The sequence below is a fragment of the Apus apus genome, chromosome 3 (genome assembly GCF_020740795.1).
Source record: "Apus apus isolate bApuApu2 chromosome 3, bApuApu2.pri.cur, whole genome shotgun sequence".
NCBI classification, from domain to species: domain Eukaryota; kingdom Metazoa; phylum Chordata; class Aves; order Apodiformes; family Apodidae; genus Apus; species Apus apus.
This window is the reverse complement of record NC_067284.1, coordinates 48,548,033-48,566,057: the sequence shown is the minus strand read 5'-3', so window position 1 is coordinate 48,566,057 and position 18,025 is coordinate 48,548,033. Positions and strand designations below refer to the sequence as shown.

At 39.4% G+C, this 18,025-nt stretch overlaps 1 protein-coding gene across 6 annotated transcripts in view; it reads right to left on the bottom strand.

Annotated features, from left to right (window-relative positions):
- The window catches only part of PLCB1 (phospholipase C beta 1), a 406,490-nt gene that overhangs the window by 136,775 nt on the left and 251,690 nt on the right, over positions 1-18,025 (bottom strand). For all 6 annotated transcript variants that reach the window (XM_051615377.1, XM_051615376.1, XM_051615378.1 and 3 more), the window contains exons 6-9: positions 14,396-14,449; positions 13,742-13,817; positions 8,524-8,624; positions 6,984-7,150 (exon numbers count right to left, since the gene is read on the bottom strand). In XM_051615377.1, the coding sequence (XP_051471337.1) occupies positions 6,984-7,150; positions 8,524-8,624; positions 13,742-13,817; positions 14,396-14,449 (398 nt within the window). The remainder of the gene's footprint in view (positions 1-6,983; positions 7,151-8,523; positions 8,625-13,741; positions 13,818-14,395; positions 14,450-18,025) is intronic.

The window sequence follows — 18,025 nt, the reverse complement described above, 5'->3', positions numbered from 1 at the left end:
CTGCTGTGGAAGTGCAGAACACATTTGTCCTTATTGAACCTCATGCAATTTGCCTCAGCCCATTGATAATCCTGTCTAGATCCCTCTGAAGAGCTTCCCTACCCTCAAATGGATCGACACTTCCACCCAGCTTAGTGCTGTCTGCAAACCTACTAAGGGTGTCCTCTATTCCCTCATCCAAATAACCAATAAAGACGTTAAACAGGAGGAGTCCCAGCACTGAGCCCTGGGGAACATCACTCGTGATGGGCTACCAACGGGATTTAACTTCATTGAACGCAACTGTGTGGGCTCTGCTCTCCAGATGTCTTTTTTACCCAGTGAAGAGGATGCCTGTCCAAGCCATGAGCAGCCAGCTTCTCCTGGACAGTGCTGTGGGAAACTGTCAAAGCCCTTCCTAAAGTCAAGGTAGACAACATCCACAGCTCTTCCCTTGCCCAATAAGTGGGCCACCCTGTCATAGAGGAAGATGAGGTTAGTCAAACAGGACTGCCCTTCATGAACCCATGCATCAGCAGAGCTACTCCTGATACCAGATATCAAGGCCCAAAAAGCATTTCTGCAAAGCTCATGCTTTGTTCAAAGTACCTGTGTTATACACAGAAGATCAGGAAACTTGCCCTCCCTGGAACCCTAAACATATTTTTTATGAATGCTACCATTAATTAGAGTGCCAACTGCAAAAATTAACTCTATGTGTATGGCTCTCAGATCCAAGCCAGGTCCTACACTTTTAAAATGCAACCGAAGAAGGTAAAAACTTCTGCTTTTTACTAAGTCAAATACTACCATGTGTTTGTTCAGCATTGTAAAATCCATCATTACTAGTCCATATCACTGTTTCATTTTATGTTATCAAGTTGTTAATAGTTAAGTTAGAAAGATGAAGCACTTTACCTTTAAAGGAGATGCAAAAAAACCCTCATAATTGAAGATTTTCCATTCTAAAAGATTTTTACAGTGTTTAGTCTTTTACTTCAGGTGCAATCTTCCAAACTACTGCAGGATCTGAAATGAATTTTACAGCTTACCTAGTAACTAAAAATCAAGCAACTAAAAAGAAAACATAACGCATTATAGAAACATATGCTGCAAATGTATTGTATTCAAGTATAGCTTCCGTTAACTTATTATGGTGATACATTTTCCATGCTAACATTTGTTGCATATATGTGTATACACACACACATGTATTTTAAAGTAATTTTTAAAAGGCCTTCTGGAAAGCAACTCAGAACTTATTGCTGACAGCATGGGATAAGCTATGACTTTTGTGTGGCTTATACATTTTAAAGAGCAAGAAATTGTGACTGGGATCTATTGTTCTGTCATCATTTGAGAATGATAAATAATTCTTAGAGCTCTCCTCTTGTACAATTGGAATGCTAGAAAGCCCTGAAAATCCTAAAGTTAACAGGTTTTCGGGTAAATATTCTTAATTTCCAAAGTTGTAGTTAAAAGGCCAAAAGATTTCAACCACTTTGTAATACTTCCTATAAATATTTCAGTGCCAGAAAACCCCACCATGTGCCCGAATGGTTTATATATCAGGATTTACGCTTTAAATATTATGAAGTATGTCTTAAAAGTGTAGCCACAGTTCCATGGTACTTGTTTTTGCCATTAAAATCTGTTGCCTAGGAAATGACCCCCTTCTGCCATCGAAAGGCTCCAATGTGTAATTATTCTTAAGCAGTTACTAAAAGGAGAATTTAATGTGGTGGGATGAAAGTGTTTAAAATGTATTGATGTTTAAGGCAAGAAAAACCCAGTTATGCTGAAGTGAATACTGTCTGGTGTTCAGGCTGCCATGAGAAAAACTCATGTAGTAGATGCTATATAAAATGAAATATAACTTAAACTAATGTTAATTGCTTAATTTATTTTATTACCTAAGAAAAACCCAGCACAGCAACTACTGATAAGTTTGCACTAGTAAAACAGAATTAATACTGGAATTCAAGGAGAGTAAAGGAACCAGCTTGCCTGCAATCATGCTAAATACATGTCTAACACTGACACACAGTATTTCCAAATAGGTAGCTGGGAAAATCTGGAGAAGGAAACACTGTGAACTATAAGAAGAAAGCTCTTTATTCTGTACAGACCTACAGTTTTTGCATTTTAAAATTAAATAGGCAGAGATATTATTTCAACAAACGCATACTTAAGAGAAAAAAATTAGCAACTTTATGCCATTATTTATCTCAAAGATGCCCTCTAGTAAGTACAATCTGGTGCACAGATCCACTGGCCAGGAAAACCTCCAAAGCATTTCCAGACTCTATTTTTAAAGCTTTAACTTCAGTCAAGAAAATATCTCCCAACAAAAACCACTTTAAAAATAATGGATAATAATAACCTAACCCTTACCTTGCTCCCATCCACAAGGATGGCAGGAAACATATATTTTATTGCTATAGCACAAGTCCAGCTTTTTCACATCTCCTCTCCCTAACAGGCTTAGGTTTCGTATTCTTCACTGCTAGTCTGGTACATGAGTATAGCTTTTATTCTTGCATGCCTGAAGTATTTAAGAGACACAGGATGCCCCTAGAATCAAGATTTACTCAGTAGTTTTCAAAACACTTACTAGTTTCAGAAGCAAAGTTTTAACTGAGATTTGAGCTCTCAAAGCTCCGCGGTCCTTTGAACTTACAAGCTTTTAGAAATTAATTGCATTTTTAAGTCATGAACAGATAGCAAATTTTTGTGCAGAATTTGTGATGAATGTGGTAAATTTCACATAATTCCAGAAAACCAGCACTATCATTCCCAGGAGCCCGGACACTGCAAGCAGAGACAACTGAAACATAGCACTGATGTTCCATCTCTCATCCATAATGTAAAAAGATGCTGAACAACTTACTTTTATACAAGCCTCCTTAGAAACAGAAGCAAATAAGGAAATTCCCAGACAACCACTTGGCAACTGATTTATTAATAGAAATCCCATTATCAACCTTGTAATTTGAAAGGGAATACATTTAGCAGTTATGCCAGTCACCCAATGCAAATGCTTTACAACCTGGAAATACCAAATGATAAGATGCTACTTAACCAGCCCTACCAGCCCCCAGCATGGTTTTGCTGACAGTGAGACTGTTCTGCAGCACCAGGAACTTCCTTCTGCTTCCACCTGATAAGGAGACATGCTATATATAGTGCATTAATCTCCTTCACTGTATGACACAAAGCATTAATCACAACAGCTTGCTTCAGTCACAATAAAATACTACTCCAGATGCTTAACCCATGTAGATGTCAAGCCCACATATCAGCTGATGTTACAGAAGCTCAGTTGCATCCCAGCAATAAAACACCTAAAAATATATTTACAATAAGCAGGAGCACGGGCAGCCTTTTTACTCAAAACTGCAACCTGAGGCCTTTATCCAGTAAGTATGCTGGCATTTGATTTTACCAGGTACCTGAAGAGCCATGTTGTATAACTGTAAAATATTATGTCCAGTTCTTGCTTACTGTGTTGAAAATACTGTAATTAAACTGCAACAGGCACAGAAAAAAGGGCTATAATGGCATTCTGAGGAACAGAGAATTATCAGATGTCAAAAAACATTAAACTAGTGCTGTGAAAGTTAAGCCAGTACAACCCTTCTTTAGAAATTTGTTTATTTAGCTATGAGAGAATAATTAAGTTCAAAGAGAATACTGTTTTACAGTGGCTGTGCACAGATCATGAATACAGTTAGATGGGAAATCAGAAGATAGAATCATCAGATGAGTGAAGGTCTAGAACTGTCCAAGGAGGGTAGCAGGTGCAAGCAGTGAGGCTGCTGTATGAAGGCACATAGTCTCTATTTTATTAATTTGGATTTAAGTTTTCAAGGAAAAATCCCTAATTCTATTTAAAAGAACATTTCAATGCAGAAAATTTTATTTGCTAAAAAGCATGTGCATCACACTCTCAGAAGTAGTCCAGGTACCCGAGTTTGTGCTTCTGTCCAGAATCACCCAGAAATTGCATTTCAACAACCTTGGGAATTCAGCTTTAAGTGATGTTCAAGGAAATGAAACATATGAGATTTTTATATTCCTATACTCTCTTCCCACACCACTCACAAACTTAAGCAGTTATTACCTCAAGGCCAGGATGTTCTGCATTTTGCAAACATGAAATCTTACCCCCAGAGCATAAATGCTTTTAGCAAATGCTTTTAATCCTTGTGAATACCAAGTATTGAATTTAATTTTGCATCTTGACATGCCCTACTGTGCTCAGGAAAAAAAAAAAAAAAAAAAAAGAGAGAGAAAAAATGACAATATACATTTTGTCTAACTTTGTAGATGATTAAAAATCTAGGCCTTGTGGCCTTACAGAACACCTGAAAAATAAGGACACTTGCCACTAACTTTGTTTCAGTCTTTTGCAAAAGTAATTTTCTCTGGCAGTTTAAACAGAGACTATACAGGTTTAAAAGCTCAAATTACACAGAATTGCTGGGATTATTTCATGGGTATATTGAATATCAAACCCTTTATTTCAGTGGGACATCTGAACATAGGATAGACTGCCTGAGTAATTAAACACAGAATTTCTACAGAAACAAATATGAAAGCGGACAGACCTTCACCATTTATTTCCTTTTCCAGAACTACACTGGATGAAGACTTCTGCTATCTTCTTAACTTTTTTAGCTGCTGGTCCGGGTGTCCTGAAGTTTCTACGTGCTCTTACAGACATCACTGAGGCCATTCCCAACATCCTACTTCCATCCCTACCTCACCTCCCTCCCAACAAATAAGGAGACATTAGCAATGCTAATGTCAATAGATGTAGCAGAATTTCTGAGCAGCAGATTTGAGAAGTTAAGGGCAACAAGTTCACTGATGTATAGCAGGACCACATCTAACCATGGTTTGAACATCCACAGGTCTCCTGAAAATAGCATCTCTGCTTGGTGCCTGAGCATAGTTTCAGTGGCAGGGAAAATGTCACTGAAGTGTGTCACTTTGGGCTGCCATCCCTGCAATCCAGCCTAGGAACAGTCCTTTCCAACAGCAGAAAGCCTGAGTGACAATCTCTTTCACAAAACATCACATCAAAAGGTTAAATCATTATTTTGAATATGCAGTGTTATATTTTGGTGACATTTTACAGACGTGCAGCATTTGTTTGTAATTATTCTCTGAGTGTAGGATTAAGTGCACACCTACACTTCATTTAATATACAGCAAATTGCAATCCCAACCCAGAGCAGATGTACAGAAAATACTGTGTGCCCATGCTACTGATTAGCCAGCTCCTGTAACTTTAAGAAAGTAAGACTGTGATTGGCAGTGGAGCATGGTTAGCAGTATGTGCCAGTTGCTACAGCTCTGTTGCCAGTTTTGGTGCCGTACAAGAGATGCAGCACAGAGGTGGCTCGCAGGTTGTGTCGGCTCTGTCAAGAGCTTTCTGGACCTCAGTGCACAAGTTTGAAGAGGAAAAAAAAACAAAAACCAACCCACAAAACAAATTAATTCTCTAGATCTGTCTTTCTGTTCTTAAACTTAGCATTTTCTGTGAAAACTGGTTCTATAAGATCAATGTAAATCATACCCACAAAGAGAGGCACCTGTGGAAGAGGAAGTGCCTGCAGCAAATGTGTGCACCAACATAAATTAGAATGAGCTGGAGATGTCCTGCGAATTCTACTTGGATGGTGCTAGGACAAACCAATCACAACACCCTTCTCTGAGGTTTGTTTCATGCTTCCTCCTTATTGCTAGTCAGAAGGTGACTTAATTTTGATTGGTGTTCTGCTAGCATGCTAGCAACACCTCCTACTAAATATTTTATTTGGTTTATATGAAGTGCCAACACTTGGGTAATAAGAATGGTCTTTCAGGTATCAGACTTTCCTGTTGCTGATGTGAAATAAGGTAAGCACAGAGCTATATTCTAATATTTGCATGGCTGAGAAAGGAGAAGTCACAATGTGTTGTCATCTACTCATGCTGGTATTCTCACTGGTCAAAAGACAGTTTGCATAAGCATGACAAAAAAAGCAGGATTTAACCCTCCCTCAAAACCTCAGGAAAAATTAAATTTGATTAGACTAAAAAAAATAAGAAGCCTTAGGAGAAAAATAACAAGAGTGCTGCCTTGAGACAACACTGATTATGGCATCAAGAGCCACCGGTTTCCTTTCGGAAGCCATCTAGGTCAGAAGGCTTCCAGGGAGAGGGGCAGGAGTGCCTTCAGTTAAACTAGACCTTTGGAAAAGATCTCTTTTTGTTTCCTCTAGATCCAAAATCTCTAGACCAAAACAATTTTTACATATCAGATGTCTTTTTCAGGTATGAACACATTAAAAGCTGGGGTAATCATTAGGATATGCGGATTGCAATAAAACAGGATGCAGACACAAATTCAATGCTATTTTAAGACTTGTGGTGGTAGCAAAAAGCTGCAGAGATGTGGGCAGGAGTTCTCTCACTGATTTTGGCAAAATGCCCAGTTAAGCCCTGACAACTCTCAAGATTTTCAAAAGGAAATTTTCTGTGATTATTATCACGAAACACACTCAGCTACTCTCACATCTTACTTTGTGTACCACTTTATCAGAAAGCAGAGGGCTGGACTTATTGCTATTATTAAATGATAGAATTATAATCATCTCAGTTTCAATGCCACCAATTGTTTCTTTAGACTTTACATTTCAGATGCTGGTAAACAGTCATTGTGATAGTGAGGATTCTGCTGAAGTTTGCATACCAGAGCAACTATTCTCAATTATCAATTACACATACTGAAAACTAAATACTGAAACCATCCCCATCCTTCCTAAATTGATCCCAACCAAATACATTTCAAAATCAACCACACAATGTCTTGCAGGCTTGCATAATCCAAAAGGAGATAGCAGGGAATACACTTTGATTCTGAACCACATTTTGCTTTAGCATGCCCTGTAGGATAATTGAGTCATTGTTTCAAATCAGAAACCGAGTACAGTGAGAATTTTAAAACCACTGACCTTTCTTTGCTAGATTACTGTTGGGTTCATACTTCTCAATCAGTTGTTGAACTTGTTCTTGTTTTAATGGTGGATAAAGGATTTCATTTAATCGTGGATCACGTTGCTTAAAATTTATGAATTCCATCATCTGATCAACAGTAAGGTAAGGCTTGCTCTTGGCACCACTGGAGAAAAATTAAAGCAACACCAAAGTCATTAAAATACACAAAAAAACCCCACCAAAGGAATACATTTCCTTGAAATCTTGTTCAATGTTCTGTAATTTCCCACTGTGTCTCCAGACTAATTTCCATTACCAGCATTTAATGACAAATACTCATCACATGTCACACATCTAGGAGTAAGATTTTTAAAAGCCTTCAGCATTATTGACATCAGCGTAAAGAGTTAGAGCAATGCTAAAAACTTTTCATTCCTCTGAATTCCTGTATCTAAGCAGTTTAAAAAAGATTAGAAAATGACATGGAATTCAATCCTGAGGTTGCCACAAACAGTCTGCTGGAATTCCTAGCCCAGCAAGTTGGTTTTCCTGCTGAATAACAGCTGCCTTGACTTCATTATATCAGTACTTGCTTGCAGTTTGTTTGTTTGGTTTTTTTATATATAAACCTGCAATGCTAGGCACTCTGCAAAGCAAGCGAAAAAGATGCCTATATAGAAACTGAGTAAAAGAGCAGAGTTTGGGTACAACTTGTACCCAGATGGAGATCCAGGAAGCCTCCAAGCCAGGTGACGTGCTTAGGGTTGTCTACAGCATTGAGGACTGGCCTACTTCTTCTACTCAGCAAGACACCAATGGGAAGTCTACCCCTGGCTCAATGAGAGCAAGCTAGGTCAAGGCAGAGTTCCTCTGAAACCTCAACCTTGGAGAAAACAAGCACAAAAGGAGTATGTGTGCACACCCATGTTACAAAGAATGTTGACCAATTGCTTTCATGGTCTTGGGATATATTTTGGAAATAACTTCACTTTCACATTGTTTCATGTTTGAGTCCATTCATTAGGCTCTGCGGAAGGTGAGAAGTACAATGATTTGCCACAGGTGTAGAAGCAGCCTAAGTTGCTTGTAACTGAATGTATGAAATTGGTTGTAGCTGGCTGCTAACTTAATTTCATGGTGCAAATTCACAATGCACAAATCCTAAAAATTACTGCACTTTTTGCAACTAACTAAGCTTTTTTTGGGATGATTATACACAGTCTCACACTTACTGTGTATTGTTATTACTTATTACTCTCCTTCCTTCAATTTCATAAAAGCCCTAACTATCCTAATCCATACAGAAAAAAAAAGACCCAGCAGTTCTGCTCCTCCAGGGACAAATGAAAACTCTGGCCATTAGAAACAGAGGCAAAAGCTTGGGAGAGAAGTAACCCTTAAGCCAAGGTTAAATAACAGCCCTGCTCAACAATGAAATCTGTTCTTGGCAATCACAGCATGGTGCTGTAGTCTAAATAACTGATTTTGACATCCCCAGCCCAGAAAATCAGTGAAGGGAAAAAAAAAAAAAAAAAGTAAACCAGTGTCTTTTCTTACAACTCAGAAAAGATGTGGTCGATCTCAGGCCGAGGACAGAGGTTGTTTAAGAACACCCTGTACACTTCTGGTGTGAAGTCATCTTGAGGGATGGAATCATTCTGCAAAACAGGAAAAAAAAAATAGTGAAAGAATGATACAGCACTTTTAGATGCTCTTTGTAAGCAGATCACTCACTACTGCTTTTCTTTTGATTTGCTTTCTGCTACGTAGAGAAGCCCAGATTTTGCAGGATGAATTCTCCTGGATAACAGAACAACTTAAAGAATACTTTTTAACAGAAATACATTCATCATCTTATTTTCCATAGGGCAAAATTCTCTGAGCACCTGCAAAGAAGAAAGACAGACAAAAAGACAGACAAAAAGGAAAGAAGGGAAGCCATCTCCTGCCCTTATCCCCTTATCTGTATCATAAGGAGGTATTTTTTCCTTACATTTTCTAAAATTTAAAACAATTTACACTTAATCCCACTTCTAGATGGCACTTTGACCATCCCCATTACACCTGCTGGCTTTTCTCTGAAAAAAATAGAATTACTGGTTTTAACTGGAGGGAATTACTGGACTGGACATGGTAAACAGGCCTTTGCATGAAGCTCAAGAGCTCTTCTCCCTCTCAGTTGCACATGCTGCCTTTAAGCTCCAGAGTTTTTTCAGAAGGACAGCAAGGGCTGCTTCTTCACTGGTGCTGGGAAGAAATGAGAACCCCTAGGAAGATGAAAAGCTTTTTTCAGCACAGGTAAGCACCAGTGATCTCACTGGCTTCTGCCTTTGCTCCAGTGCACTGAGAAAGCAAAATGGCACAGAAACGTGTGTTGTTTGCAGAGGAAACCTTATAAAGGAACAAGAAAAAGGAGAAAAGAAAATTAGTGAAATGTAAATAGTGAACACATCTAGTTTCTGTGCTTCTATCACACAAGGTAACTTCATCAAAAGCTATGATTTGTAGTCCCTGTGAGCACCATGGGCCCACATGATGCCTCTCCATGGCTACAAAATAATGCCTGATTCTGTTGAACTGGAGGAGGAAAATTGTAAGTTGTACACAAAGCTGTTTGCTTTTAAATGCTGTTGAACCTAGTCATCTCTGAAGCAAGCTGCTGATAGAGAAAATTGTTGCTTTTATTTATTCCTCCTGTTTAACACCGTTGCCAAGGGAACCGGAAGCATCAATTCAAGTCTTTGTTAGACGGAAGGAAACTTTTCCATATTTTTCCTGCTTTAGGTTAAAAGGCATAAATAAATAATAAATGCCACGGATGTCACTTTATCTGTCCTTTCATCTATGAAACCTGTAGATGCCCAAGAAGCTTTTGTGTTTTGACCATCGTTCAGTGTTTCTGTTTGCAAGCATGGACTGAACCTGACCCAGCTCATGCTGGGAGTGAACTGGGCCAATTCCCTGCTCCACCTGAGCAGCCATCTCTGGGCTTCAGCAGTCTGAGGTCACCAGCCATTAGACCCTTTTTCTTTTTTTGGCAGACTGTGAGTGGCTGCAAGGTGAACTAGTTCAAAACTTGCCTGGCCAACACAACCCTGTGCATTTCACTGTGGGATCAGCTTGCTGAGCCAGGTAACTCACCAATGGCACAACTGCTAAATCCAGTGCAAAGGTGGATGGAGAAGTCTGTAACCTGAAGTTGGAGGGTGGAAACAGCTCCTTTCAGCGACAGCCACCAGGGACACAGAACTATATATGGAAATGTACCTACTCCACTTGGATGCATTTGCACTGCAGTGCTTTTGACTGAGAGAAGGAGCGCTGACACTTGTGTCTTCCTGATGGTGAGGATTCATAAAGCTTGTGAATTTTCTTGTTAAAGCTGGCACCTCAGGCTCCTTTGTGGCCTCCACCTCTAATCGCTATTCAGCAGGCTACTGCTCCTCAGCCAGCACTTCTCCTAAGGGCATTTTTTATGTTGATTCTGTAATTACTACAGAATTACAGTCTCCCATTGACCTAATATATTTTTTCCTTACAGGGGAGGGGACTTGAAGGTACTCAACACTGAACAAATTGTCTGTCTTTTCCAGTAAGTGAAGATCCAGGCTTTTATTTACCACTTCTTGGTTCCAATTAAGAAAATATACCTGTTTCCCAACATGTATCTCCAAACATCTCTCTCCAAAGAGGATAACAAATACAAGACTTCAGGCATAAGTACAGAACCTTTCAATAATTAATTCCTACTAGTAATGTAATAGGTGGGCTACAAAACCACAGAGATCTAGATGGGCGATGAAAGCTTTGCTGCAAGCATTTGTCACCCCAGGCACAACCTCAGACAACTGTATTTGGATTCCAAAAGCCTGCCTACCCAAAGGGACTAAAATACACTGCCACTTTCCTCAGCTTGGTCAGAGCCATCCCCATGCCAGTGGAACCACCCACACCACCTACCCATCTCTTTTTGGAGACCAATGAACAAATTAAAAAACTTTCTGTACCACATGAGAGTATCCTCATTTCCAGCTTTGCTGAATATTGGTATTCAACTTCATTCTATAATTAAGACTCTACTAAATTCAAGCAGTGTTGATTTGTCTGGTAACCTGTCTGCTTTTATAACATTTGTATCCAGTTTGTTATAGAATCAGCAGCACAACAGCTAATTCAAACTCTTTGTATAGACAAGACTCAATAGCTGGTTGTTCCATTTTAAGTCAACAGTCAAGCTCACTGGTCCTTCATTATGAACACCTACTGGAAGGCAGAAACCAGTCTTCACAGCCATATAGGTTAGGTGACTAAAATAAAGGTCTTTGAATTCTGTTTAGGGCACCCTCGAGTAAAACAAACAAACAATTTCCAACAATAATCAGCCAGGACTTAAAAAAAAACAACATAGGAGAATCAGATGCCAAAGTCAAAAACTCACTGGTATATTTTAAAACTTTATTTTAACATTTATTTAAACATTCCTCTGCTTTCAGATCTGCTGGATGATGAATGCTGCTGAAAATCACTCAGGGCTTGGTCCTGCAAGACTCTACACATGCCAGATCCAATCCAGAAAAACATAAATAAATAAATCCATGCTTTGAAAATGTGCTTGATTTGAAGTCCATGGGTCATCCCACTGCAGTGATGCTCAAATGCTCGGTTGACTCAAGGCTGGAGTGCTGAGTACTAAAGAGAATCCATCCCTTATTAAGGTCCCTAAATTTAAAATAAAGAGTTTACTTTTGGCACTTCTGGGGAGCTTCTCTGGTGCTATTCTTCTATAGCAGGATGAAGCCAGTTATCCAGGCAATGAGACCTCTTCCTCCTCTCACACTAAAAACAATATCTACATGTTGTCCCACAAGGTCTCTGGCAAGCACACAGACAGGGAATTTCCTAAAGAGCAGGGGCTAGTGGATGCCAAAGTTTGTACTGTCACAGACAAGTCCCTGCACTGATACTGTCCCCTGTCAGCATAGCTCAGGCTGTCCCATGCTCAAGTAATCATGTAAGACAGATGAAGGCCTGTCCCAACCTTGAAGCTATGAACCAGGAAGAGAGGAATAACTGCTGACTTGGGATCCTCTTACCCAATACTCTGAATTTCATTTTGTGCTTTAGGGTCATTCACAAGTTCTGAGAGATGAAGCAAAACATCATGTGAAACTCACAGCCAATGAGCCCTGTATCTTCCTAATCAATGAGAAGTATGTTTTTTCTATGAAACTTGGAGAGAAGACATTCAGAGGGATGTTCACAAGGCTTGAATAAAACAACCCCAAAAGACCTAAGCTGTCAATGTCCATGAGAGACTTTCATGAATTCTCTGAATAATATGGTGTGGCTATACTGTACAAGATTCCCTGATATTCGCGTCTTGCACACTGCTGGAAGTACAGTCCTCTTCAAGGCTTTACAGGAACAGCATTTGTCCTGTAGTACAATGGGGCAGAAAAGCTGGAAGTTGAAGTTAAGAATTTTACTTGTTCAGATAAACAGGATCACAACTGGATAGAATACTGCAGCCACAGTAGTTGAATAACTGTTTTTCTTCTATTCTTTTACCTCCATGATATTCAGAGTTTCAGGCTTTGTAAGCACTTAGCTTCTAAAACATTTTTTTCCAAGCTGATCAACACCGTTTCCTTTGTTGCATGAAGCATATTTCTCTTTTGTCCAAACTAAAGAAAGGCTCTACTTTATACTGTGAATAATTTTCAAGATGGTATCCAAGCAACAAGTATCCAGCAACGTGTACGTAAAACTGACTATACCTAAATAAATAGCAGAAAAAGGCTGTAGTTTCTTTCACGGACTCCAGTGGTGTTTAGATTTGTTTCAGAGATATGTAGTAAAGAGAAATAAAAAACGAAATTATTTAAAAAGCAATGCTTCTGTGATTTTTTCCCCCATCTTCTCTTTTTTTGGTAACAATTCAATGAAACTCAATCTTCAAAATTATTCTTTCCATGTTGCTAACCTCATAACTTTAGATAAGATTATAATAATCATTTGTACCTACTGTACAGACATTCCTTGGAATTTTATAGAATTAAGCTCCCAAACCTATGAAGGAATGTCACATTGGTAAGGGACATTTGAGTTTTGGGTCCATTGCTCTTTTGGAGCTGTAGGAAGTGGCAGTTTGAAACCACTGGTGAAGCAAATATTGAGCAAACGCCACAGCACAGAGTTTTCCACAAAAGCAAACAATCTACAGATGCAGGATCTCCTCTGCTACAGACCTGTTCTGCCCCAGTTCTTGGACCTCTGAATGTAGGAATTGCTCTGCAAGAAGATTCTTGGAGGGGAATCTTCACCTGGGAGGAAAGACTAAGGACATCTTCTCTCAAGTGCCAACAAGAATCACTGTTTAAGTTCATTCCTCTTGAAAAAAAAACAACCACCTTCTTGAGGGTGAGGTACCATCCTGCAAATGCTCCACGTTGAGGACAGCCCCTGGATAAGCAGCATACAATGACTGCATCCCTGCAGCATTGACAGCTTACTTGCCCTTTCTTTTAAATCATTCACACTTCTTCTAGGCACTTCTGGTCCCTACACAATTTCAAATTCAAGGTACTCAGATTTGCAGATGAGCATCAGGAACTTCTGTGTGGGAAAGACAGACCTGCTGCTGAGGACCTATCCAGAGGCAAAGCCAGCACAGCACAACCAGCCTTGAACAAATTGTCCTTAACTCCATAAAGAGCAAACACCACCGAATATAAGCAACGCTTTTTAAGGGGCAGGAATAAATTCAGATGCTTACCCTGGAAGATGGAAGATTACAAGCTTCTAATGCCGTCTCTACCCGTTTTCTGTCAGAGGAAAACAAGCGGTATATGCTGCAAAATGAAGACAAAGCAGAGGGAATTTACTTAAACGCATGCCCTGGTGGCCCATATGGCTTAAAGACTGAAGACGACTTCCCAGTCTACTGCATTTTTAGCTGTTTATTTCCATTTGCTGGCTGCTCAGTAACATAAATGAGTTAATGGTGCCTGCAATGAGTTTAACTCTACCCCACACAAGTCCCTGTTACAGTACATAAGTATTTGAAAAAGTCACCATTGCTCTTTTCATATTACCCCAGTGATAGGCAATGGGAATATATTTATCCTCACAACATGTCTCTGAGGTAAAGAAATTACAATTTAATTTTCTTTTTTATTTTACAGAAGTGGAATGATCAAGGGCAGACAAGCTAAATGTCTTGTTCAAGATCACAAGGGCAACCTGTGCCCAAAGGGTATTTATTTGAACACAGACATCCTGAGTATCACTGGGCACTCTTTCCTGCAATATGTTTTATAAACAGATGCTAAAATTATTATTCTAGACACTGGGGTCACATGTTCATCCCAAACAAATATTCACACAAAAAGTCAGAGGAGACATAGTAAGGAAGGGAAAGAGAACTCACTTCTTCAGAGGAATGCGCCCTTCAGGAGTTACCTGCAGCTTCAGTTTTGTGTAACTGTGGAGAAGAAAAGCATCCTGGTTTATTTTCAGAGCAATTTCAAGTACCTCTCAACCAACTTTACAGCATAGTGTTAGTGCTCTGATCACGTGCCAAGCTCTATGCAGCTCTTTTGCCCAGTATGAAAACCTATAGTGTCAAAACACTGTCCATCTTGCAAAAGAACATTGCAAATACCATTAATGTACAAATTCCGCAACCCTGCAAGCTCCTTCCCACCCAAGCTGCCTGGCAGTCAATCAGCAGTCTGAACTGTAGCACACAGGCTACACACCTTGATTGGAAAGGCGGCTATACTCCTCTTCCAGGGGCTGAAACCTGGATGTTGCATACCCCTACCTCCCTAAGCCCTCCCCATCACACATCTGTGAAGTTTTCTCCACTTGACCTGAAATGTTTTCACTCCTCAGCTGGAAAGAAGTCAAATAGCTGGCAACTGAAGTATCTCTGCACCAGCAAGAGTGTCAGTATATTCAGCAGCCCTGGGCAAGCCCAAAACATTTTCATCTGTGTGGAGTAATATAAAAATTACATGCTGAAACTGTCTACAGGCAGGCAATTATCCAGGTTTTGAACTGAGCATTTAGAGCATCTCAGTATCTCAGGACTTGTGATTTCTCTTGCATGCTCATTAAGGCAGCAGGATGGGGATGTATCTTCCTTTGTTCAAATCTTTCAACATCCTGCTTCAAAGCCAGAAACCGGAGTCATCCAGTAGGTTTAATGAGAAGCAGTTGGGTCTACAGCTGCTTTCTGATGATCCTCCTGGTATGTGAAGACTACTGGTAACCAGCATAATGTCTACCAGCAGCAGCCTGTGAAGAGCACAACTTTTTGAGGGCTTCACCTCTTCCACTCAAATATAATTAAAACTATAAATTAGTTTTGCAGTGATGTGACCTGGTGAAAAATGTGGCAACATTTAAGCATTTCAGAGGATTTTAAAATTTACTTATTTTTTACACTTTTCAACTTTACCCACTGGCCTATCAAAAGTGAAAGAAACTGCATGGTTCTAATAAACTTCCTTTTCTTCCCAACCAAAAATGCCATTAGCAACCACTTCAAAAACAAAGTACGTGCTAATATCCCTAACTAGGACAGGAACATTTTCACAAATCCTCATCTCCTCACATGCATCTTTTGGAAACTGAAATATCTTGTGCTACTGTGTCACCAAACAATAATATTATACTCACTACCCCATCTCACAGCACTGAGATAGATGAAAAAGAAAAAAATCACAGTGGTTTGTAAAAAAAGGTTTATTTTATTTTGCTTTATTTTTGAAACCTTTGAGTGCTTTCTGGTCACATTTAATGTTTTACTTTACAGCCAAGAAAGCTAGAAATAAAAGAAAATGGTGGAAAAAAAATATTGTAAACTTCAGTTTAGGCTAAAAGCCAACTCAAAATATGTGTGTGAGGAGCAGTCAACCCCCACCAGTATTGCAATCTTTTTTCCTCCTAAATTGTTACACAAGGCACTATTTTTTTCCCATGCAGCCATTATCCATCCATCTAAGAAAACCAAGCATGTTATTCCTGTTAAAAAGCCTTTTAGGGGATACTCCCATCAGCAGGAACCAAATGGACTCATTTCAGTAGCACAGTGCTGACTCCAAGAACGATGAATTCTGCACAGAACACTGACCCAAGGGTTCCACAGTAGAATCATTACTGCACTGGTCAGTATTTCAGTACTTCTGTACCACAGCATCCATTTTTGCATCCCAACACAAAAATACATCACATAGTTATAACAGAGGAATGAGCACTTTCGAACCAAAATAGTAGTTTTTATTAACTCCTGCCAAATTAACCCTATTTTTGTCATCTGACTGAACCACCAGAAAGCTGCTCAAGCTGTTTATTTTTGCACTTCCAATGCTGCAAGGGACTTAATGCCACAATGTAAAAAACCCCACCACCTTAATTCTGCTATAATGCAATTTGCTTTTCTATGTCAACTCAAGCGTTCTAATATGACTGTGACCAGCCCTTTGCTTAGTACAGTAATTATAATAGGGAAATACTTTTAATCCTCAAAGTCAAAGATTTCTTAAGTGACTCTGATTTGGCATCTGTGCAGAGAACCCTGGAAACCTCACAGCTCCCAAGAGATGTATTAATTAGTGGAAAAAGACAAAAGACACAGGAATGCCATGCTTGTCTGCTACTCTATATAAGGTGTCTAGTTACTTCTTTAATTAATATTGCTCAAACAACCACTAAAAAATGGCTCCTAATAAAACAGGTTCTACTATACTGTGGAATAACATGTTCCTCTTTGGAATCTGATATGAAAATGCCCATCAGGTAGAGCCAAAATCCTCATTGCAGACCTGGCAGCAAAGTCTGTTGGCCACTGGGGATGTGAGTGGGAAGGAACATGGAAACAGTAACATCAAATCACTCCCACAACTTATCTACAACCTCTGGAGCTGAAGTCATGTCTACTCTTGGTCTCACATCCAGCTCTGCTCAGGTTAGCACAGGGCTTTTTCCACTGTCAACACGTAGAGCCAAAAGGAAACATTAAATGTTTCCATTGGATACAAAGCTCTAGCTCCTGCAATGTCCAACCTTCAGAGTTTCTTCAATAATTTCTGTTGACTTCAACTGCACCACAATGAATGCTATGAGAAGGAAACACAGACACAGACAAACCCTGCCAGAGCAGGCACTTACAAATACGTATATAGAATTCAAGCTAAGAAGTTGGGAACCTTCAGACTAAATATGGGTGCATCTAATGAAATGAGGCATGCAGTCTAAGAAATCACAGAAATAGGGTAGGTTAACCTGCTTCTTGGACGGAAGCAAGTTTTAGGAGCCCTAAACCCTGGCTTGGTATTTAGCTGGACTGAGCCTCTGTTTGTAAGCAGAAATTAAAGGTGGGGGAGACCCAAAGATTAATTTAACCAGCCAACTCATAGGCTGGGGATGGTATGTCTTCCCTTTTAGAACCCTGAAAGGCCTCAGTTCATTACTATGACTAGCTGGCATCAGTCTCTCAGCATGCGCCCTTATCATCCAGTTGAGAATTACTAATCTCAGGCTTAATTCTCTTTCCTTTCAGAGGTGTGTTTTTACATCCCAAATGTGCTTGTAAACAGTTTTCTTATTTCATTGAAAGCAACTCAGAATCTGTGTAAAGCAATGAACAGATTCACAGCTTCCCTCTGAATCACAAGAAAACCAGAGACATCAGATGGTGGAAAACAGACTTCTTGCATTTCACATTTTTTCAGGAATAACAGAAAAAAGGGAGAATAAACCAAAAGCAAGTCAGTCCAGAATATTCTTTCCTTTTAAATTTAGAGCTTCAGATTACAGCTGAAGCTCCTATTTTTATATACAAGGGGAAGACAGCATCTAATTTTTTTTTTTGCTACAACTTAGTAGTTTGCAAGAACCCTAACAAGATTTTTGTTTAAATGACATTTAGATAACAGGCTTTTTAAAACCATGAGAAAGGACAGCCTGTGTTTACAAAAGTGACAACTCATCAAAGCAGAAACAATAGATGACAAAGTGACTAAGAAGAAAAGAGGAAAATGACGCAGAGAAG